The 22,494-nt window shown below is 52.9% G+C and overlaps 1 protein-coding gene across 2 annotated transcripts in view; it reads right to left on the bottom strand.

The window, feature by feature from the left end:
* Positions 1–19,664: 19,664 nt before the first annotated feature.
* TRANK1 (tetratricopeptide repeat and ankyrin repeat containing 1) overlaps positions 19,665–22,494 on the bottom strand; it is a 156,523-nt gene continuing 153,693 nt past the window's right edge. For both annotated transcript variants that reach the window (XM_089331309.1, XM_008266129.5), the window contains 2 exons: positions 22,147–22,245; positions 19,665–21,142 (listed from right to left, as the gene is read on the bottom strand). In XM_089331309.1, coding sequence (XP_089187435.1) covers positions 21,042–21,142; positions 22,147–22,245 — 200 coding nt within the window. In that variant the 3' untranslated portion in view covers positions 19,665–21,041. The remainder of the gene's footprint in view (positions 21,143–22,146; positions 22,246–22,494) is intronic.

Raw genomic sequence — 22,494 nt, forward strand, 5'->3', positions numbered from 1 at the left:
TAACTTTACAGTGGAAAAAAGATGAGACAATACTTTAATCCAGTTAACATTACCGGTAGCAAAGTTAACATCACCAGCAACGGGGCCAATCCAAACCAAGTGCCCGCTGACAGGACGCAGTGAGAAGTCAACGGCAGCCCTCTGAGACAGTGCTGCCAAGACACGTACCGAGAGTGAGCTTGAGGTGGCTCCAGACGCACCCACACTTAGGGACATTCTTCAAAGTCAGTGCCCTACGATCTTCAAGTGTCAAGTTCAGAAGGTCAAGAGAAGACGGGAGATCTTCCCAGATTAAATGAGACTAAAACGGTGACAGCTAAACGAAAGACATGACTCCGAGCTGGATTTGTTAGATCATCATTGATAGTTGACGATTTTTTATGCATAACTGCCTTATGGAAAATATAATTTATTTGATGTTTGCTTTAATGCTGCCTGGTGTGCATACACTGCACGTACATCATGTTGTCTTTTAATGAGTAAACTATGTGTGTGCTTGTACGTATGCTTGAGGGTAAATGAGAGGAATGGGCTGTCAGCCAACAGTGGGCTAATTAACTCCAGGGATCAAAGCATTATTCAATTTTTTATAAAGCCCAACATAAATTATTCAATTAAACCAGTCCATTCTCGTTTGTCAGACTGACTTCCAGAATATAACTTTTGATGATGTAAGATCTGAAGATTATATCGTAGTGATTTACCACTTTAATTTTCCAGTTTTGATGGCTGGATTTTGGTTGTGTAGGGAAACATCCTCATTTGTGGCAAATACACACAAATGCTTCTGATGGGCCGATAGGTCAGCACTTACTGTCAAATGGTTTACAAGAATTTATACAGCTAGTGCAACTCTTCTGTTAAGTTAGAGATGGTTCAAAATAAAAAGCATTAAAAATAAAACCAAGATAAGGAAGGGTAGGAAAAAGAACTCAGCATGCTGATTTATAAAAAGATTAAAAGACCAGATCTGCTCCCCGAGGTCGTCTCTGCAGTCAGTAGCCTTGAGACAGGATAGAAACAGGACTCTCAAAGCCAATCCCCTCTAATCTGACCGAGTCATTCCACCCAGGCGCAAACCAATCACAGGCAACCACAGAAGACCCCTCTACTGCCCTGTTAGGGACTCCCCCTCCCCCTCCATTCCCAGCGTAGCCCCGTTCGGCGGATGATGACCCTCCCGGCGGGCAGCGGACAGCAACACTGCCATTGCCAGTGTATCGTGTGCAAAAGCAGCAGCCACAGCTGCACAGAACAGCGAGCCAGGTGCAGACTAAAGCGTTGTGTGCGGAAGGGGAGGAGCCAGAGACCAGCAGGATACAGCCACACCTCCCCAGCCGTATAAAACGCTTGTTCAGCCAGCACAGAACCAGCTGATGGAGCTTCCTTGCGTTGTGCTGTCTGCCTTGTGCTCAAGCGTAAGCACCAAACAAGCTTTGGGCTGAGCAGTTGACCACTGGCCAATCTCTGTCCCAAAGGAGTCAAGAACCTTGGGTCAGTATCAGTTTGAAATGTAAATCCAGATGGATTACATTAATTCAGTCATATGACAGATGCCATGTCCCGGTGTCCTCTTTGGCAATGCTGTGCACTGGGTGCTACAAAAGTGAGCAAGACAGGCGTGACCACCAATCCACAAAAGTCAGTGGGCTAACTGGAGATACAGAGAAGTCACTGGCAATATTTTGGCCTTTTTAAAATTTTTTTTATTTATTTTATTTTGACAGGCAGAGTGGACAGTGAGAGAGAGAGAGTCAGAGAGAAAGGTCTTCCTTTTGCTGTTGGTTCACCCTCCAATGGCCTCCACAGCCGGCGCACTGCGGCCGGCGCACCGCGCTGATCCGATGGCAGGAGCCAGGTGCTTATCCTGGTCTCCCATGGGACTTGGGCCATCCTCCACTGCACTCCCGGGCCACAGCAGAGAGCTGGCCTGGAAGAGGGGCAACCGGGACAGAATCTGGCGCCCCGACCGGGACTAGAACCTGGTGTGCCGGCGCCGCAGGCGGAGGATTAGCCTAGTGAGCCGCAGCGCCGGCGTATTTTGGCCTGTTTAACGGGTGCTCAAATGCAGAATGCATGTACCCAAAGGTTAAGATCCAACCAGCAACTGAGGAAAACTCAGACAGGAGGGCGATTCGAAGTGTTCACAAGTATATCCTCAAGCATGTTTTCTGTGTTAGCAGCCCCCAGACTCCCGGGGTGGTCAATGCTAAAACCCAAGTGGCTCCTGGAGTCATCATCACTCTGACCTGGCAAGTGTGTGACCAGAGCAAGAACGCTTCTTTTAGAGACATCTCTGCAAATGCTGCAGGTTAATGCGCACCCCGCCCCACTCCTATGTTGAAACCGAATCCCCCCCATGTGAACGTTCTAGGTGATGCTGTTCTAGGACAATAGACTAGCAGGAGGTGTTCCTGTAGAGCCCCCAGAGCTGGGTCCACTCACCAATGCGCACATCAGGGTGGTGGAAGAAGGTAGGGATGGATTGCAAAGCACAGAGCAGGGAGCGGGGCAGCTAACACTGAGGGGTCGGGTGGGGAAGGTTCTTGAGAATGAAATCAGGGGTGAGAGCGCCCAGCTCCTGTCCAGGCTCCTGGTTGGTCAGTGGTGCTCACGACCTTCCTTCCGCCGGTCGCTGATGCCATGCCGATAGGGCATTCCTGATGGCCAGGTGGGCTGCGGCTGGTTACCTCTGCTCCAGACCTGAAATTTCCCCGCCTGGACCCGGAGTCCCCTTAAGCAAAGCCCCTCCAGACACAACGGGCCCCCAGGCTTTTATCTACTGGAGAACCAATGGCTGCTTGTGTTGGGTGATTAGACGCTCACAGGCCAGCTAGGTCACTCCCTCAATCCAGTGACTTCCTCTTGGACAGCCGGGGCCACCTTGGGCTAACGTGAGAGGCTGGGTCCTGCCTTTACGCTGCAGGAGTTTGGTCTCAAACCCTTTGGGAGGTGATTAGCGGGCTCTGGAAGTGGGTCCTGTTGTACTAGTGACCTCACGAAAGACACCCCAGAGTGTCCCCCACCCCACCCACAGCAAGGGTGCCGTGAGGGCCATGTCTGAGCCAGGCAGCTGGCCCTCATCAGATAACAAATCAGAAAGCATCCTGACCCTGGACTTCCCAGCCCCCAGAACCGTAAGAAAGAACTTTCTGTGGTGCATAAGCCCCCCAGGCCAGGCCACTCCGCTCGCTGCAGAGGACCGGCCTCAGACACAGGCATTGTTCCTCTCTCAGCGACGCAGGCTCGCTCTACCTTCCCACCCCGTGGTGGGGAAGGGCCCGGCTGTTAGACTGAAAATCATCTTCCAAAGATGACACAGCAGTGCTCTGGAGACTTCTCTGTGATGGCGCACAGACAGTTGCTATGACAACAACAAAACAAGGCAGTTCCGGAACCTGCGCTTCCCACAGGCTCTCCCAGAGCCAGACCCCCCTAATGGCTGCCCCCGGGAGGCCGGGCTGTAATCTGACGATTGGGCTGAGAGTCTCCTTGGGTTGGAATCGAAAGAAGAGAAAAAGGAAGACCCAGGGAACTGGAGAAAGAACTGAGGCCGATAAAGGAAGCAGCTTTTGTCTTAGAGCAACAGGTCAAAGCTCCGGGAGTCCGAGGCGTCCCTGGGCGTGAAGCAGCACAAAGTCGGGATTTGAGCCGGGCACCTGCTTTTTGGAGTCACCACCCAGTTTCTTCACGGAGCGTGCCCAGTGCAGCCCCGGGGACATGGCCACATTTAGCATAAGCAGACAGAGGCTACTGTAGCCTACGTGACCTTCACCACCTGCAGTTCCGGCATCCCATATGGGTGCTGGTTCGAGACCTGGCTGCTCCTCTTCCGATCCAGCTCTCTGCTACGGCCTGGGAAAGCAGCGGAGGATGGCCCAAGTCCTTGGGCCCCTGTACCCATGTGGGAGACCTGGAAGAAGCTCCTCGCTCCTGGCTTCGGATCGGCACAGCTCCAACTGTTGCGGCCAGTTGACAGAGTTAGCAGCCTACTTCCTGGGCCTCTGAGAGAGGATGGAAACACTTCTTCAACGGCTGCTGTGTTTCTTGTTACGGCAGTGTAGGACTGGGTCCTCCGGGGCCAGCTGAAGAGCAGCTTACACAGGCAACAATGGTCAAGCAGCCTCCATCACAGTCCCTGAGACAAGCCGAGGTGTGATAGACCCTCGAGTCCCTTGGAGGCCAGAGGAGAGACGGCCCTTCCTTTTCTCCCAAGAGTGATCAGGGTGCCCGCTTGCCCGGTTTTGTTCAGGAAGGGCCTGGAAGGCTGTTTGAGCGAGAGACCAGATAGCGCCTAGTGGAGGTTAAGACGGACGTTGCAGGTTAAGACGCCTGGTTAGCCAGGGCTTGAGGGGCTGGCATGACAGTCGGGCACTCGATCCTCTGCGGGCCCATGTGTGGGAACGTGTGCGTGACCACCGGGTCTGGACCCAGTGTGTCCCAGGGGAAGTGTGGCTGGGAATGTTAGCAAAGCGGGCTCGGTGAACACCCAGCACAGAGCTGTGTTCACCGCCAGTGTGTGTGTCTCGGGCCAACGGGTCGGCTGTCCTGGCCAATCCAGACTTCCCTGCCCAGCTGGTGCCCCCTCCCAGGCTCCTCCTCCTCCTCTTACCTTACAGGGCCTCTCGTCTGGCAGCCTGGATGATCCAGGCTCACCCCACACACAGGAAAAGAGGGAGACCAGCAGGCCAGCCCTAGGGGGCCCTGACGCCACCCCTGTACCTCCAGGAGCCTTATTCTCGTTCATTCTCTCATTCATTCAAAAAATCGTCAGTGAGATCCTATGGTCAGCACTTGAAGGTCTTAAAAAAAAAAAGACTGATTTTGTTTATTTGAAAGGCAGAGTAACGGGGTGGGGGGTGAAAAGAGAGAGGGAGAGAGAGATTTTTCCATCCACTGGTTCACTCTCCCAAATGGCTGCAACAGCCAGGAGCCAGGAGCGGTCTGGGTCTTCCACAGGGGCGGCAGGGGCCCAAGGGCTTGCAGCAGCATCTGCTGCTCTCCCGGGCGGCAGGCAAGAAGCTGGATTGGAAACAGAGCAGCCAAGACGTGAACAAGCACTGCAATATGGGACGCCAGCATTGCACGTGGCCGCTGAACTCCTGCTGGGCACAACGCCAGCCCCGGCAGATAAATTCCTGCCTTTACAGTCTGGTGGGAGAAAACAAGGACAAATAAGCCAGCCAGCTAATTTAGAACCGTGGCGACTGCTCTACTGCGGATAAAGCGGAAAGCTGCGGCACAGGGTGGCTGAGGGCCAGCCAGTCCGCACCTCTAATTGCTGTGGCCCAGCTGAGGACAGCCTTCGGCATTCTCCAGGGGAAGGCAACAGCACCAGGGCGGGGGGAGCAGGAGCAGGATGGGGGCGGATCCCTGTCATTCCAGCAGAATGTTGCCATGGAGCTCTGTTGCCAGGCAACGCAGCCACACCACAGGCCAACCTGGCAGAGCTTTGAAGCCAGGTAAGCAAAGCCAATTTCTGCTAAGCAGGAGAGCACTCACCCAGAGCATCTTGGTGCCTGGAAGTTCTCGCCCAACAGCTGAGAGAGAGAGAGAGAGAGAGAGAGAGAGAGAGAGAGGCGAAGCACTTGGGAAGAGACAGCGTTGGCATTATAACTTCAGGTATGGGGAAGAAGACAAGACTGAGACATCCCTCCATTGGAGACACTGCCAACGGCAGCCACGCCAACACCCGGCTACAGAGATCACGGGAGGTCTCACTTGTGCACACCCTCTCTTTCAGCTGACGGGTCGCGTGTCTTCACGGGGCTCCCTGCCTGCACACCCTGCCGGTCACAGAAGCACCTGGCAGAAGGGGTCTCCCTGGGTGGTCCCGAAGTGAGCCGGAGGGAGGGATTCCTTCCCTGACACCCTCGCCCGCCCGGAGCATCTGAGGTTTCTTTCCCCACCCTGATAAACAACCAACATCCTGGCGCAGCCTGCCTTGCCGGCCCGCCTCTGGGTGCCGTGGATGGCTGCTGCGTGAGACTGCACAGCCAGCCCCCCTGGTCTCCAGAACTGTTGCGGTGTGCAAGCAGCAGGGAGCTAAAGAGAACACCGGGCAGGAACCCAGAGAAAACACACGGCAGGTGAGGACAGCAGCCCGAGCCGGGTCCAGGAGAACCTGCTATAAACCGTCCTTTTGGCACCCTTGTGGGTCCAGGGACAAAACAGAGTCTGGAGTCCATGAAGCGGGAGGTCGCCAGTGGATTCCCACACCTTGGGACTCTAAAGGCTATGTCCCAGGTGGAAGGTGAACCGGAAGTGCACAGAAGTCATCTGGAAGGTCCAGAAAATCTGTGTCCGACTATGGATAAGACGATCTTGGATTCTCTGTGCCCCAAGTACACAAGCTGAATTTCAATCCAGCCCTTCGCTTAGCTCTTACTCACAGGAAAATTTCTCCTCCATCTAGTGTCTGCACATGGGTTTTCTAGCGAGTGTCTGGCACAGAGAGACTGCTCAGTAAGTTCGTGCTATCTGCAGAAATAAGTCAGCCCACAGCCTCCCTGCACTGCCTTGCACCTGAACCTGCAGAGGTCCAGCCCCTCTGGAGGGCTCTGTGGCCAGCACACACACTCACTACCATCCCTCCCACCTGAGCCCGCCCAGCCGCCCTCTCCACCTGCCTGCTGGTCCCTTTTCCCCCCTTAGGACAATGACCTGGTTCATCACCCTCTGACTCCTTTTGTTTGCATTGTACTAGCACGTTTTCCAGTCAGTGCCAAGTTTTTTGAGATTTACTGACAAACCTGGATGTCTGGCTTTTCTTAATCAACCCATGCAGCTGGAATCAGCATTTGAGTTTAGAACTTGGCTTTGCATTTTAAAGTAAAACCTTTTCCAATCCAAAGAATGCCCTAATTTTCCAAGGCAGCAAAACCCCACTTGCCTTCTTGATAAACCAAGAAAAAATAAATATCCCTATTAGCTTCCATGGTACAAGCTATCCTCTGCACGGAAGGGCCTATGGCGCACTGGTATTGTGGCATAATGGGTTAAGCCGCTGCCTGCACCACAGGCATCCCATGTGGGCATTGGTTTGAATCCCGGATGCTCCATTCCCAATCCAGCTCCCTGCTAATGTGCCTAGGAAAGCAGAAGCTGGCCCAAGTGCTTGGGCCCCTGCACCCACATGGGAGACCTAGAAGAAGCCCTTGGCTTCTGGCTTCGGCCTGGCCCAGTCCTAGCAGTGTGGCCATTTGGGGAGTGAACCAGCAGATGGAAGATCTTGTTCTTTACCTCTCCTTTGCTCTCTCTCTGTAATTCTGCCTTTCAATAAATAAAATAAATCTTAAGAAGAAGGGTCCATGAGAGAGCCCAGTAAAGGCGGAGTGTGGGCTCATCTCGCAAGGCCCGCACTGCGGGATGGCGGGGTGATGGCGTTCTTCGACAGGAGGCACCGGAGACAAGTCTCGACGAACGTGTCCGTTAACAAGCAAGCACACCTTTCAAAGGGCAGGCAGAGAGGGCGTGGCTAGTTCAGGATGACACTAATTCTATAGGATAGAGCCGATATTGGCGCCGTTATGCTTCTCAATCAGCTTGGAGGTCATGTAGGCTGCGGTAGCCTTCCTGATGGGCCTGGGCCACACCCGGGAGCGGTATACCTGATTGGGGGTGGGGGAATGTGCCCGGGGCCCCCGCTGTCTGCCAGCAGTCAGGTTAACCTCCTGCTTGGGCTAGGCAGGCGGTCTTGCAGGATCACCCACGGCTGAAAGTTTGAATTCGGTACAACCACTGAGAGCAGGGGCCAGGTGTTTGGCTCAGTAGTTAAGGCACACTTGGGACGTCCACAGCCCCCATCCGAGATCCTGGTTTGAGTCTTGGCTCTGTTTCTATTTCCAGCTTCCTGGCCATGTGCACCCTGGGAAGCAGCAGGTGGCTGCTCAAGTTGTTGGGCTCCTGCCACCCACGTGGAAAACAGACTGAGCTCCAGGCTCCACTTCTGCCTCACCCAGCCCTGGCAGTTGTAGGCATTTGGGGAATGAATCAGTAGATGCAAAGATACCTCTCTCTCTCTGCCTTTCAAATAGATAGAAAATACAATAAAACAAAAAATAGAAAATAAATAAATTTTAAAATACATTGAAAAGTAGCTTTGCCTGTGACACATAACTTTAAAGAACTTTTTTTAAAGATTTATTTTATTTGAAAGTCAGAGTTACACACAAAGAGGAGAGCCAGAGAGAGGAGAAGCAGAGAGAGAGAGAGAGAGAGAGGTCTTCCATCCGCTGGTTCACTCCCCAATTGGCCGCAGCAGCCAAAGCTGCGCTGATCTGAAGCCAGAAGCTAGGTGCTTCTTCCAGGTCTCCACGTGGGTGCAGGGGCCCAAGGAATTGGGTCATCTTCTATTGCTTTCCCAGGCCATAGTAGAGAGTTGGACGGGAAGCAGAGCAGCCGGGACTTGAACTGGCGCCCCTATGGGATGCCGGCACTGCAGGTGGCAGCTTTACCTGCTATGCCACAGCGCCAGCCCCTAAAGGACATTCAAGAAAACTAAGAAGCCTCTTTTACTCTTTCCTGGAAGACGAACATAGGCAGCTCAGCACCAGTGAGACACTCCGCATGGCGGGCCTCCAGTTTCTTTGTTTCTAGAACTTGATCGTGCGTGTCCTCCCTTCCGGTGCCACTCTGTGGTCCAAGGTAGTCCATTTGCCTCTAGTTGTCAACTCCACATCCCAGACAGGAGGAAAAGAACACCATGCCTTTCTCTCAAGTATTTCCCAGGAGCTGAACACAACAATCCTATCTCCATCCAGCCCCGAGTAGAACAGAACCACTTGGCGACCCCTAGCTAGGAGGAAGGCATACGTAGACTCTGTAGTAGCTGTGTCCATCTGACTAGCTAAACACCAGGGATTCTACTTCTACAATAGAAGAGTGGCGCTACACATTGACTGCCTGTCCACCTGAACTACGAGGAGTTTGCCCCAGCGATTCCAAGAGGGTGGACACTCAATCCAATTATGACATTTACAGGTGGGGCCTTTGAGAAGTGATCTGCTTGGAGGAGGTGTTAGGAAGGAGTGGGGTGATGGGATCTTGTTGGCTTTATAACGAGAGTGAGACCACGCTGATGCAGACTTATGGGCTCCCTGGCTGTCACCATGTGATGCCACCTTGAGACTCCGCTAGCAAGGACACCATCACTGGAGGCTGAACCCTGGGGGCACCCAAGCTCGGACTGTGAACCGCCACAACTGTGAGTCAAGATAAACTTCTCTGTAAAGTGAGGCTGCCATAGGTTCTTCTCTGTAGTAACAAAAAGCCAACCAACGCCAGCAGATACTGAGGAATCATTTGTAGTCTCCGATGCTCCAGGAAACAAAGATAGAGATGAACTCAGGAATGCGCTGTCTCAGGACGATTTTCACTTGCTCCAAAGCTCCAGCTCCCCATGCGGCTCCCCGGGATCCTTCCTACGAAGCGCTGGGAGTCACTCAGTGTTGCTGCAGACCCAACATACACAGAACTCTAAACATGGACACACTCTCCGGAGAAAGTGGGAGAAAATGAGAAAAACAGGTCGAATTTTGCTACTAGCCTAGTTGGGACATGGGCTTAAGTTGTTGTACAGAAAATAAAAGTTCTATTTTTCTGTAGTTTTTATTTAAAGACAGAGACACAGATGGAGACGGATCTTCATCCACCGGTTCACTCCCCAAATGCTCACCACAGCCAGGACTGGAACAGGCTGAAGCCAGGAGCGCAGAACTTGACCCGGGTCTTCCATGTGGGTGGCAGGGACCCAGACACTTGAACTATGAGCTGCTGCCTCCCAGCACGCATGTTAGCAGGAAGCTGCATCTAAGTCAGACAGCCGAGCAAATGCGATCACGTACCGCAAATATGTATGCAGACTTTCTAGTTTGATTGTTTTCATTTTACCTTGCAGAATTTTATTTCTTCTCAATTCTTTATTCTTCCTGTTTTCCATATTCCCTTTTTGCTTCTTCCAAATTGGCTTATACTCAAATGTCTATGATTGATAAATATTATGTATATTTTCTGGGTTTTGATATGTTTTTCATCTTATGTTGTTTTTTGATAGTTTCTTCCTTGCATTTTTATATTTATTTTAAAAGGAGTGTTATTTCTATTCATCTTTTTATTTTAGGTCAAATATTTGGTCACAGTTCATGTTTGTTCCATGAGAACATGCTTCCAGTGTGTCTTCTTTATCATCTAGCTATTTTAGTGTTGTTTTGAGATTATTTATTTAAAAGGCAGGTTGATGGAATTCAAGAGGGAGAGAGAGCTTCCATCCTCTGGTTCACTCCCCAAATTCTTGCAACAGCCAGGGCTGGGCCAGGTCAAAGCCAGGAGCCAGGAGCTTCATCCAGGTCTCCCATATGCGCGCAGGGGCCCAAGTGGTTGGGCCATCTTCCGCTGCTTTCCCAGGCTGGATTAGAAGTGGAGCAGCCGGATGCGGATCCGGCTGAAAAGCCCATGAGAGTATTTCAGGCATGGAAAGCCAAGACACTCTGGGGGTGGGGTGGGGGGACCTAAATGAAAGATCTCCATGAGTGAGATCCCAGTGGAAAGAACAGGTCATCAAAGAAAGAGGTACCTTTCTCTGAAGGGAGGAGAGAACTTCCACTTTGACCATGGCCTTGTCTAAATATGATCAGAGTCGGTGAACTCAAGGGACTTCCATAGCCTTGGCAGCTCATGACAAGAGCCTAGGGTGATTACTGATGCCATAAACAAGAGTGTCAATTTGTTAAGTCAACAACAGGAGTCACTGTGCACTTACTCCTCATGTAGGATCTTTGTCCTTAGTGTGCTGTACATTGAGATTTAATGCTATAACTAGTACTCACACAGTATTTTTCACTTTATGTTTCTGTGTGGGAGCAAACTGTTGAAATCTTTACTTAATGTATGCTAAACTGATCTTCTGTATATAAAGAGAATCGAAAATGAATCTTGATGTGAATGGAAGGGGAGAGGGAGTGGTAAAGGGGAGGGTTGCAGGTGGGAGGGACATTATGGGGGGGAAGCCATTGTAATCCATAAGCTGTACTTTGGAAATTTATATTCATTAAACAAAAGTTAAAAAAAAAAAGTGGAGCAGCCAGGACATGAACCAGCACCCATATGGGATGCCAGCACTGCCCGCAGCAACCTAATCCGCTGCACCCCAACACCGGCCCCTTTATTCCTGGAGATGGGGAGGAGAAGAGTGGATGTCGGGAGGGGCAGGATGCGGGGAGCTGGTGTCCAGTGGGTGCCGAGTCTCAGTGGGGGAGAGGAGAAAGTTCTGGGGCACCGTGCTCAGCACTACTGAGTGGACAGAGTGGGGAAGGTGGGAAAGCCCATGGTATCTGCATTTCACTGCAATCAGAAATAAATCTAATTAAAAATAAACGTGGAAGAAAATGAAAAAATTGAAAGTGAGGTGCCTGGAACCACAGATGAGTCTATTTCCAATTTTTTTATTAAAGGATTTTTTTTTTTAAGATTTATTTATTTGAAAGGCAGAGTTAGAGAGAAAGGGAAACAGAGATCTGGGGCTAGGCCAGGCCAAAGCCAGGAGCTTCCTCCTGGTCTCCCATGTGAGTGCAGGGGCCCACGCTCTTGGGCCATCTTCTTCTGCTTTCCCAGATGCTACAACAGGGAGCTGGATTGGACGAGCAGCAGCCAGGACTCAAACCGGTGCCCTATGGGATGGCAGCGCCTCAGGCCGAGGCTTAAACCCACTGTGCCACAGCACCGGCCCCTATTTGTAATTTTGAAGAGGACTGTGGAAGGCCCTCCAGAGAAGCTGGACTGATTGATTGCTGCTTCCTTGACTGTGTGAGGACGCTGCCCCTGCAGCGTGGGCACAGGCGGGCTTTTCCCCGTCAGGATTTGCCAACAGCGAGCAGGGAAGGAAAGAGGACAGACACTGACCCCCACCCCCAGGCTTGAAGGGTCACAGTGCCCCGCGCAGTCCCACCTGAGCGCTCCAGAGTGGGTTGCAGCCTGTAGCTTTAAGTCTCTGTGGCCGTCTCCCGAGAGTTGAGTTATTCTGGTCCTCTTCCCCGATCCCACTTCCTAACGTTGAGCCGATGACTCCCCAGATCACAGACTGGCCTACATATTTCCCTCAAACAGCTGTCCTGCGGAATCACGGACGCTTCGGCTAAAATTAGTCTCAGGCTCCCAGGGAAGCTTGGGGCCCTGGGAACAAAGCCCTGTCAGAAACGTCCCCACCTCCGCACGGGGCACACAAAGCCTGGCCCAGCTTTGTCCCCAGAGCTCCCTGGTGCTGGTGACCACCGCCTGGAGGCAGACTGCTGCTTCAAACCAGTCCCCATTCTTGGTCCATCCACGGAAGGGAGGCAGGGGGCGAGGGAGGGAGGATAATGCGATGACAGCCTGTGTCACTACTGCCAGTTTATAAGCTCCCAAATGGGCTCCCAGACTTTAAATAAGGTGTCTGAATTGCCACAGTTGAAAAAGCAGCCAAATTTTAATCTTAGCTTCTGCTTCAAACACTGTGCTGGCAGCTCCCCGTTTCCCGGCTACAACTCAGCCCGCCGCGTCCTATCAGGTGGTCAGGTTGCATCACCAACTAGAAGAGTAAGCTGCAGGTGTCTTAGGGGGAGAACAGAGAATCCTGGACAGGGTTAGAATTCTGCAGCCCCAGGGGACAGGCCCTTGAACAACCCCCCTAAAGAATGCCTGCTCCCCGGCGGATGCCCCTCCCTCCCTTGTGAGTGGGGAGACAGCCTTTTCGGGAGGGGGGGGGGCGAGGATCAACTAATACTGTCGGCAGAGCCGGGCTCTCTGCTGCAGAAGGGAATTAAGGGCTACCAGAGAAGTTTCCAGTGCACTCTTAACCTCTGTGGCATTCTCAGGGTGGCTGCGTGGGAGGACGGGGCCTCGCGCCGCCCACGGGATCTTTTGTTCTGCAGTCAGAAGCTCTGAAGCAGATTTTGAGTGACAGGAGTAGGTGAAGCCGGTCTCAGCTGCCAGGAGAGAAATCTGTGGCAGAAAGAACAATTACCTGCTGCCTTTGTTTACCAACCCTTGAATCATGAACCTTTTTTTTTTTTTTTAAGATTTAGTTACTTGAAAGGCAGAGTGAGAGAGTGAGAGTGAGAATGAGAGATTGATTGATTGATCCAGAGACAGAGATCTTCAAACCTCTGGTTCACTTCCTAGATGGCCACAATGGCCAGTGCTGGGCTACGCTGAAGCCAGGAGCCAGGAGCTTCTTCCAGGTCTCTCACATGGGTAACAGGGACCCAAACACTCAGGCCACCGTCCACTGCTTTTCCCAAACCATTAGCAGGGAGCTGGATCAGAAGTGGAGCAGCCAGGACATGATCCAGCACCCATCTGGGATGCCAGTGCCAGAGGCTGTGGCTTACCTGCTACACCACAATGCTGGCCTGGAATCATGAACTTGGGAATGATCCCAGGGTCACAGATTCCTGATAATGAATGGTCTTGATTCAGGGACACATTTAAGGCATTCCAGACTCCAGATCAGTGCGCTGGAGGAAGCCCGGGAAAACGTGTGTGGGAGAGAAGAGAGTCAAAGTCTGAGACAAAGAGTTTAGGCACTGAGAAATTGAGAATATCATTATGGTATTAGGACTGGAAAATCTATGAACGTCAGATTCCTGTCCTATAAGGACCATGAAGGAAACAGCTGCATGAGGAGAAATGGGCCAGTGCTATGCTGCTAGCCAACCTTTGTGCCCCAAACCTGCAAAAGGAGGCCCCCTCCAATCACATGCCAAGCCCCGGAAGCCTACTGCCCAGACAGCTGAGCCTCTTCCCCACTGATGTCCCGGGGCCAAAGGAGGACCAAGGGTGGCTGTATGGGAGGAGGGGTACAGTCAGGGAGTGGGTCTGAAGATGTGGTTCTAACATCCACTGACAGGGAGGGAACGTCCTTCATGACACAGAAGGAAGAACGAAGCAAAGGGTGGGAAGGGAAGAGGCGAGAGGCCTCCACTCTTACCCACACCCCCACAAATGCCAGGGGCAGCCTGCCTTCAGGCGACACCTGGCAGTGTTGGCTGCCAGTGGCCCAGGGGAACAAGAACCCAGGAGCTGAGTGGGAACCGCTCTGTCACTTTGGTCAGGGGGACCCCTGCTCCCTCAGGAGGCCCTGGCAAGCACGTCTGGCCGGGGGAGAAGCTCTGCCCAGCCAGTCAGCTGCCGAGCCCCACAGCGGAGGCCGCCCAGGCCGCAAACCACTGGCTCCTGGAGTGGGGGTTAGGACCCCCTCGCGGCATTAGGTTGAAGCACTAGGATCCTCACCGGGCCAGGGAGAGGCCGAGGAAGCGCTTCCTTCAGCGGGAGACGATGCACCAACGCAGGCCCTGAGCGAAGCCCTGCTCTGCACTCACCTGCCCCGGGCACAGCCCTCAGCTTGCACACATGTGGATTAGGAGCCGGCACTCTGCACTGGGGAAACTAAGATTTAGAGATGACAGAAATGGCACACAGCGCGTGCTCATGTTCATCTATCGCTGCCTACCAGATCTCCCCCAGAACTTATAGCTGACAACATCAATTCTTCATTCTCAGGATTCTGGGCCCAGAATTAAGGTGGATCTCAACTGGTGTTTCTGCTCCATTTGGCACCTGCCAGGGTCACTGACTCAGCTTCATTCAGCCAGCACAAATGTCAAGGGGCTGCACTTCCCACAGCCCCTCAGGGGGCTCCTCCACACGGGGTTTCCACGCAGGGGCTCTCCACAGGGCTTCCTCAGAGTATCGTGGTCTAGGGTACCCAGACTCTTACATGGCAGCTGGCTGACTCCAACAGCTGCCAGATCTCTTAAGGGCCAGACCTGGAATCGACACGGGGTCATGTCTGCTGCATTCTACTGGCTAAAGCCATAGAATGGAGAGGAGGACAGACCTCAGCACTGAGAGTACGCACACGAGGACGGGAAGGAACTGGTGCTGCCGTCCTGGAAGTCTACTTAGCCCTCAACTCCATTCACTTGTGAACTTGGGTTTGTTCTGTTTTCCTGCCCCTCTCAAGGAAACAGCTAGGGGCAGGAACAGGTGTCATGCATAGTCCACAGGGATGTGTGTTCGCCCTGTGGCAATATAGTGGGAGGGTGGGAAACTCCAGGGGGCTGGCTCAAGGGCACAGCTATGGGGCAGGGCCAGATACCCCAGGCTCCCCCAACCAAGCTGGCTCCAGGAGCAATCAGCCATCCTCTCAGACACCTGGGAGTCAGTGGCAGCTACTGCAGGCGAGCAAACCTACTCTGATTACCCACACCATAGAAAGCTCCTGATACTTAGAGACCTCAAGGAAGCAGAGGGCCTCCAGCAATGACTGAGGTGAATTGCCTCCTGATTAGAGAGGGAATAGGACTCAGAATAGGATTGCAATGAAGTAAAACGTGACATTTCTTGCACAACTGAGACCAAAAGGTCTAACCCTGTTGTTAGACCATTAAAGGATTATCAAAGCCATACTGAAAGCAGGTGGAAACACAGGAAGTTTGTATTATCATTAGCAGTTAAAAATATAAAATTTCTCCTATGTGTCTTGGATAAAACTAGGAAATTGCTTTGTTGACATTTTAAAACTGTTTTTTTTTTTTTTTTGACAGGCAGAGTGGACAGTGAGAGAGTGAGAGAGAGAGAGAGAGAGAGAGAGAGAGAGAAAGGTCTTCCTTTTGCCGTTGGTTCACCCTCCAATGGCCACCGCAGCCGGCGCACTGCGCTGATCCGAAGGCAGGAGCCAGGTGCTTCTCCTGGTCTCCCATGCGGATGTAGGGCCCAAGCACCTGGGCCATCCTCCACTGCACTCCCTGGCCACAGCAGAGGGCTGGCCTGGAAGAGGGGCAACCGGGACAGACTCCGGCGCCCCGACCGGGACTAGAACCCAGTGTGCTGGCGCCGCAAGACGGAGGATTATTGAGCCACGGCGCCGGCCAACATTTTAAAACTGTGTGTTTTCAACCCTTGGTCATTTTCCTGGCCAAGAGAGCCCCAGAGGTTGGAGTGCAGTCTTGTCCATTCCTGGCCTCATTCCCTTCACACCCCATAGGCCTTGTGCCCATGGGCAGCCCTGGACTCCACGGCTTAGGTGGAGCCTGGCAGAGTCTGCTCCATGGCACTAGAGAAATTCCAGGTGCGGGGGAGACCCTGGTGACAACCAGGGCCTGCAAGCATGCAAATTCCCCATCCACACTACCTGCGAGTAGGGCTAACGCAGCTCTGAGTTTCAGAGCTCCATGAGTGGGCCTTCCTGTGGTGGTCAGTGCTGACGACGGTGTGCAGCATACCTGGGGCTCACCTTGAACTGCAAGTGACCACTCTGGGGACACAGGGGCAGGAAAGGGCAAATTACAGGACCTTCAGCTCCACATTTGGTGAGGGAGCGGGAAACGGGATTCCTGCCAGTGAACCACGATACTCCGGGTAGTGATGGCAGAGGACACACAAAACAGGAAAGCCAGTGGCTCCGGAGCAGTGCCGCGCTGCGCTATCCAACAGGAATGCTTCGGGCAGCTGCTCTGTCCCGTCCTCGGGGTCCAAGGCCAGGCTGTTCCAGTGGACGACAAGAGAACACAGCTGCTTCCTTACTGGGTACTCCACTTTCCTACAGGAAGTCGTCACCCATGAACCGAGTGAGGACCTGAAGGGAGGGAGCTCTCCTAAATGTCTGGCAAGCTCTGTGCACTGATACTGGTCAGGTGTGACAGGACCCAAGAGACCCTAGCTGGCATCTGCATTGGCCTTGGTGCCTTAGTCCTTAATGGAAACAGCGCTGGCTGGCATCGGAAAGCCTAGGTCCTGGCCTCAGCCCTACCCCCCCCAAGCTGGCCTGTGACCCACACTAAGCCCCCATCATGGGGGCCTGTTTCCTCGCTAATGGTTTGGTAAGGAACTAAGGTGCTAGCTCAGAGCTTGGGATGTCGTTAGCTCCTATGTCAACTTTCATCCTTCCTCCAGTCCTTAAAGGACTGGACTCCTGCCCCAGACGGGATTTGAGAACCAGAGTTCTCCACTAAGAATGGTCAGGCCCAAGTGTGTGTGGGGGTCAGAGGAGGAAAAGGAAAAGCTGCGAGAGGCATGAGTCCCTGCCACTTTCCCCAGCAGTCCTTTAAGGACCCAAATACTCTGAATGCTTACCACTGGCTAAGGGACGTGCAACCAATGTCTAAGGCAGCTGGGAATTTTTTTTTTTAAAGATTTATTTATGGGGCCAGCGCTGTGGCGCAGTGGATTGAAGCCCTGGCCTGAAGTGCCGATGTCCCATATGGGCGCCAGTTCTAGTCCCAGCTGCTCCTCTTCTTACCCAGCTCTCTGCTATGGCCTTTGAAAGCAGTATAAGATGGCCCAAATCCTTGGGCCCTTGCACCAACGTAGGGGACCCAGAGGAAGCTCCTGGCTCCTGGCTTCAGATCAGCACAGCTCCAGCCATAGTGGCCATCTGGGGAGTGAACCAGCAGATGGAAGACCTCTCTCTCTGTCTCTACCTCTCTAACTCTTTCAAATAAATAAATCTTTTTAAAAATTTATTTATTTGAAAGGCAGAATTAGAGAGGGAGAGTCAGGGAGAAAGATCTTCCATCCACTGGTTCACTCCTCAAATGGCAGCAACAGCCGAGGCTGGGCCAGTCCAAAGCCAGGAGCCAGGAGCCAGGAGCTGCAACCAGGTCTCCCATATGGCACCCAAGCACTGGGGCTGTCTTCCGCTGCTTCCGCAGGCTCATTAGCAGGGAGCTGGATTGGAAGTGGAGCAGCTGGGACTGGAATCAGTGACCATATGGGATGTTGGCATTGCAAGCAGAGGCTTTGGCAGCTATGCCACAACACTGTACCGGGAAAATGTTTTTTTCTTAATGATCAGTTTTTTTTTTCTTCTGAAGATTTTATTTATTTATTTGAGAGACACAGTTAGAGAGAGAGAGGGAGAGACAGTGAGAAAGGTCTTCCATCTGCTGGTTCACTCACCAAATGGCCATAAAGGTGAGGGCTGGGCCAGAAAGGAGCCAGGAGCCAGGGGCTTCTTCTGGGTCTGTCACACGGGTGCAGGGGTCCAAGGACTTGGGCCACCTTCCACTGCTTTCCCAGCCCATGGCAGAGACTTGACTGGTGAGGAGCAGCTGGGACATGAACCAGCGCCTGTGTGGAATGCTGGCGCCACAGGCAGAGGTATAGCCTACTGTGCCACAGCGCTGGCTCACGATGGGTTTTACAAGAAATGTACTGCTTTGACTGGGGCCACAGGTAGCAGGCACACGGCTACCAGGGGTGCTTATCAGGTGCGCGAGTGGGGTGAACACAACAAAGCCTCCACAGCAGACGGCACAGCAGGTCTGTCGCTGTCCTCTGAAAGGCCTGCTCACAGCTTGACCCTTGCCTGGTGTCTAAACACAGACTTCAGGAGGGCTCTCCCCGTTCCCAGCGCTGACGGACAGAGTGGCTCACAGTGGTGACAGCGTGTACACAGTGTGGTTTCTCCTGAACGTCTCCTCCCAAGGCTCCAGGACTTTGATACATGCTGGGCAGAAGAGGCCTCCACGCCCAGCCCCTGGTGAAAACTCTGTGTCCTGAATCTCTAATAAGCTCCCCTGCCGGCAGCATTTCCCACATTTCACAACTCGTTGCTGGGAATAGTGTGTTCTTCATGATGAGGGAGCGGACCCTAGGCAGCTTACCCCGGCACCCCAGACTCCACCCCGTGTGCCGCTTCCTTCTCTGGCTGACTGGGCCTGATATGCCATAAATCAAGAGCCCTGACTACACCTGCGTGCAGGCTGAGTCCTGGGCTCCCTCCCAGTGAATTACCGAACCTGAGAGTGATCTCGGGGCTCCCAACACACACCTCCATCCTGGATATCCAGGCAAGCCCCTTGCTAGTGGGCTGGGCCGATCCTTCTCTGATTCGTCTCCACACACCTCCTCCATGGCTCTCACACACGGAGGAGAGACAATCTAAGGGGAGGAGGTCCGGGTAGTTCTACTGGACAGTCCCGAGGCGGCTGATGGCAGGACCCTCTGTCCGGTGCTGAGCTCTCTGATCTTGAAGCAGAGCTTGGCTCTTTGCCTTGGCCTCCTGACAAGCAGTCACCGACATCGCAGCACGAAGACCTGATGCGTAGTCAAGTCCATGGCAACAGCTCTGCGCCGGCTGCACAGACTGCACAGATCTTACACCAGCTTCCCAGAAGAGGAAGCGGAGGTCCAGCTATGTTATGTAAACGCTGTTACCACCCAGCCAGTGCACAGCTCTCTCACAGCTGTTTTCTCGTTCTGCTCACCAGATGGTGAGGCCCGAGGGAGAGCCACACGTGAGCACTCAGTGTTGAGCTCCTCTCACCCCAGATTACAGGGTTCATGAAGGGCAGGAGATGGACTCGAGCCCAGGCCTCTGGGTTCCCAGGGAGGCATTCCTTGTTGGGGAAAGCCTGGGACACAGAATGACAAAACTGCTCCCGCTGCCAGCCCTGCAGGCTCGGGAGTATCCGAACCGGGAAGAATGTGCGCAAGGCGGCCTTAGACGCGCCCCAGCCTCCTGTGCGGCCCTGGCCGCAGTGTTACTGCCCCAGACTTCTTACTCTCACAAGGCACAGTGAACTTCTGCCCCAGCCAGCTTCAACCAGCCAGCCAGAAGGGGGAGTAGCTCCAAGACTGAGCTCTTTACTTTCTGAGCGGAGACGAGAAATAAACAGCAGCCGCCGGCAAGAGAAATGCTTGAACTTTATAAAAACGTGATAATACTACAAGATTTGATAGGGTATTTTTTTTTCTTTTTGTTTCTGCCAAGTAAAGTTTATAAAAGACAACTGGAATAAAAGTTAGAAACCTGACCTAATAAAAATTACACACATGAACACTGCAAGGAAACCGGGTCAGTTAGAAAGAAAAGTACGGGAGAACAACACGCAGCAAAAGTAGAAGCAACGTGGAGGAAAAGTTGATTCTGTTGCAAGGACAAAACACTCAAAGACCAAAGCGAGCCTGACGTTTCACCCTGATGGAGCTGAGGACTGTGAAAAGGGTGCGCAGGGACCACCAGAGCGCACGATGGCTGCCCAGACGGGGCCATACAGGTCACTGCTGGCGCACTGGGTGGAGGGGAGAACAACGGCTTCCTGCAAACAGGCCTGTGCCTCGGCCCCTCTCACAGGGCCCACCAGCCAAATGGCAGTGATTCGCACGCAGCCCAATCCCAACGGACTGGCACTGACAGCTGGCTTCCTCCTCTGTCCACCGTTCCCAGCCAGCAGCTTGGCAGGTCACTGTCCCACAATGGCAACCTCACCTGGTGAAAGCTTAAGAGAATGTCAACCTAGGCCAAAGTGGCCAACAAGAAAACCAGACGTGCAAGGCTGCCTACAAAGCACTTTTCACAATGTCTGCACCACAGCCAAGCAGAGAGAGGCCAGCTGGGAACGCCCCCAGAAACATTCCCCAGAGACAAAGGACGGCCACAGGATGCTGGGTGAATTCTTGGCTACATTCTGTGCAGTCAAACCATGACTTGCACAGGCAGCTGAGAATGGCCGAGAGCAGGCGCCAGAGAGAGAAAAGGCTAACAAATGTAGCAGAAGGAGCTGCGCTGCAGGTGGGCCTGGAGATGCCTAGACAGGCTGCCTCCTGGGCCCCTCGATGCACGAGCTCCTGTGCTATGCTGTGCTGCAGCGGGGTCACAGCAGATGAGGGAGCCTGTAGGCCTTTCCCAGCCCAAAGTGGTAGCAACTCTGAGGTGCAGAGTGTCTGGAACACCCGGTCCCCGGCTACCGACTCGTCACCACAGAAGCCAGCCAGGCAGCGGGAGCTCTGTGGAGACGAGGACAGTGTTCCTTTCAGCTATGACTCCTCCGACCTGGATGTGTCTGGGGACATCTAATACTGCTAGACTCTAACTCGGAAACATGGAACAGGTCTCCGAGGGCAGGGAGCGACCACACCCTAAACCACCTAAAAGAGAAGACAAGGAGGACAAAAGCAAAGGTGTGACTAGTCTCCCCTGAGCTTCCTTAAGCTAATTTATATTCTTTCTTTCTAATGGATGGAGCACTCTGAGGGTTTAGGAGGCAGCAACGGTAGCAACCTTAGTATTTTCTCTGCTTTCCACACTTCCGTGAACATCTTCTAGGACGGAGCTCACCAAAGTCTTCAACTTCATTTTCATAATCATCTTTCTCAACAACACCTGTTTAAAAATCAAAAAACAGAAACTGAGTGCAGAATGGTGATTTCTGTTTCCAATCCACTGCAAACTCTAACACCCGAGTAAGAACCCAATGTCTCTGTAATACTTGGAAGACATCTAGCTTTCCACCAGAGCGCCAGAGAAAGAGTTTTCCTTTCGAGTACTGATATTGCTTCCCCAAATGAGCAGTGTAAACACGTTTCTCCAGAATGGGATCTTCTTACAAACTGCTGCCTCTTGCCTTACGTTAGAGCAAGGTCTCAATTCAACCATACTCCTGAGTTAGGACACCAATTACCGTTCTTGAAACAATCACAAAATCACAGTCCCCACAGGGGGTTCTATGCTGAAGCTTTTTATGGGCAGACATTTGCACCAAGTTCCTGCAAGTTTCCCCAGGCCCTGCTGGGTTAGAACTCTGAGGCCTCTGGGGCTGGTGAGACAGCTGAGGGGTGGCCTGGCCAGGAGAGGCAGGAAGGACACAGAGAGCTTGGAGGTGACTCTGACCACGGGGAAGGAGCCCGACTCGCTCTGTATAAGCCTGTAAGCCTCCCTGGGAACATGCAGGCTTGTTTCCACCATGACTGTGTTTCTTTTATTTACAAGTGTATGCTCTGGCCCAGACCCACGCCTACCAGACTCTATAAACAAACATCCACTGACTACAGTGAATGATCAACATGATAGGTATATTTACCAAGGGCTGGCTTTGTCTATCCTTAGGGGTCACTGTGCAGGAGCCAAACATCATCAATAACAGCTTGTGAGCTGCAGAAGAGATTTTCAGCAACTAATATGAGCCAAGAGTACCGGGACTCACAGGCAGCTGGGGAAGCGCAGACGCTATTTTGGCAGTCATCTGCTTCGTCAGAGCTGGCACCCCTGCACAGTGAGAAGCCGCTTCTGACGCCCATGGGCAGCCTCACTTCAGATTCACCTTGGAGCCAGTGGTACCGAGAAGTGGAGGAGCCGAAGGATTTCCTGGGCCTGGAAGGGCTCCTTACCTTCCTCCTTCAGGCGGACCTCTGTTCTCATCAACCACTCCTGCGCATTTCTGACTGCCACGCTCAGGCTCTTGACCAGCCGAGTCATCACCTCTTCCGCTGCAGGAACCAGAGAACGGCTGTGAGTGGAGAGGCTGCCGCAGGACCCAGAACACCAGTACTAGAGCCAAAGTCGCCACGACCCAGCAGCTGATCTCTGTGCTGTTTCTGAGCCCAGCCCTCAGGGAACATGGGGGTAGGGGCTGCCTTCTGCTGCCCCCACATACACTACAATTAAATGCCAGCCTGATGCCATTACTGTGAGTCCACAGAGAATGCCAAAAGCGGACTTTTCAAGGAAGCTTGTGT

The sequence above is a fragment of the Oryctolagus cuniculus genome, chromosome 4 (assembly GCF_051225735.1).
Source record: "Oryctolagus cuniculus isolate XC-2025 breed Fujian yellow rabbit chromosome 4, ASM5122573v1, whole genome shotgun sequence".
NCBI lineage: Eukaryota > Metazoa > Chordata > Mammalia > Lagomorpha > Leporidae > Oryctolagus > Oryctolagus cuniculus.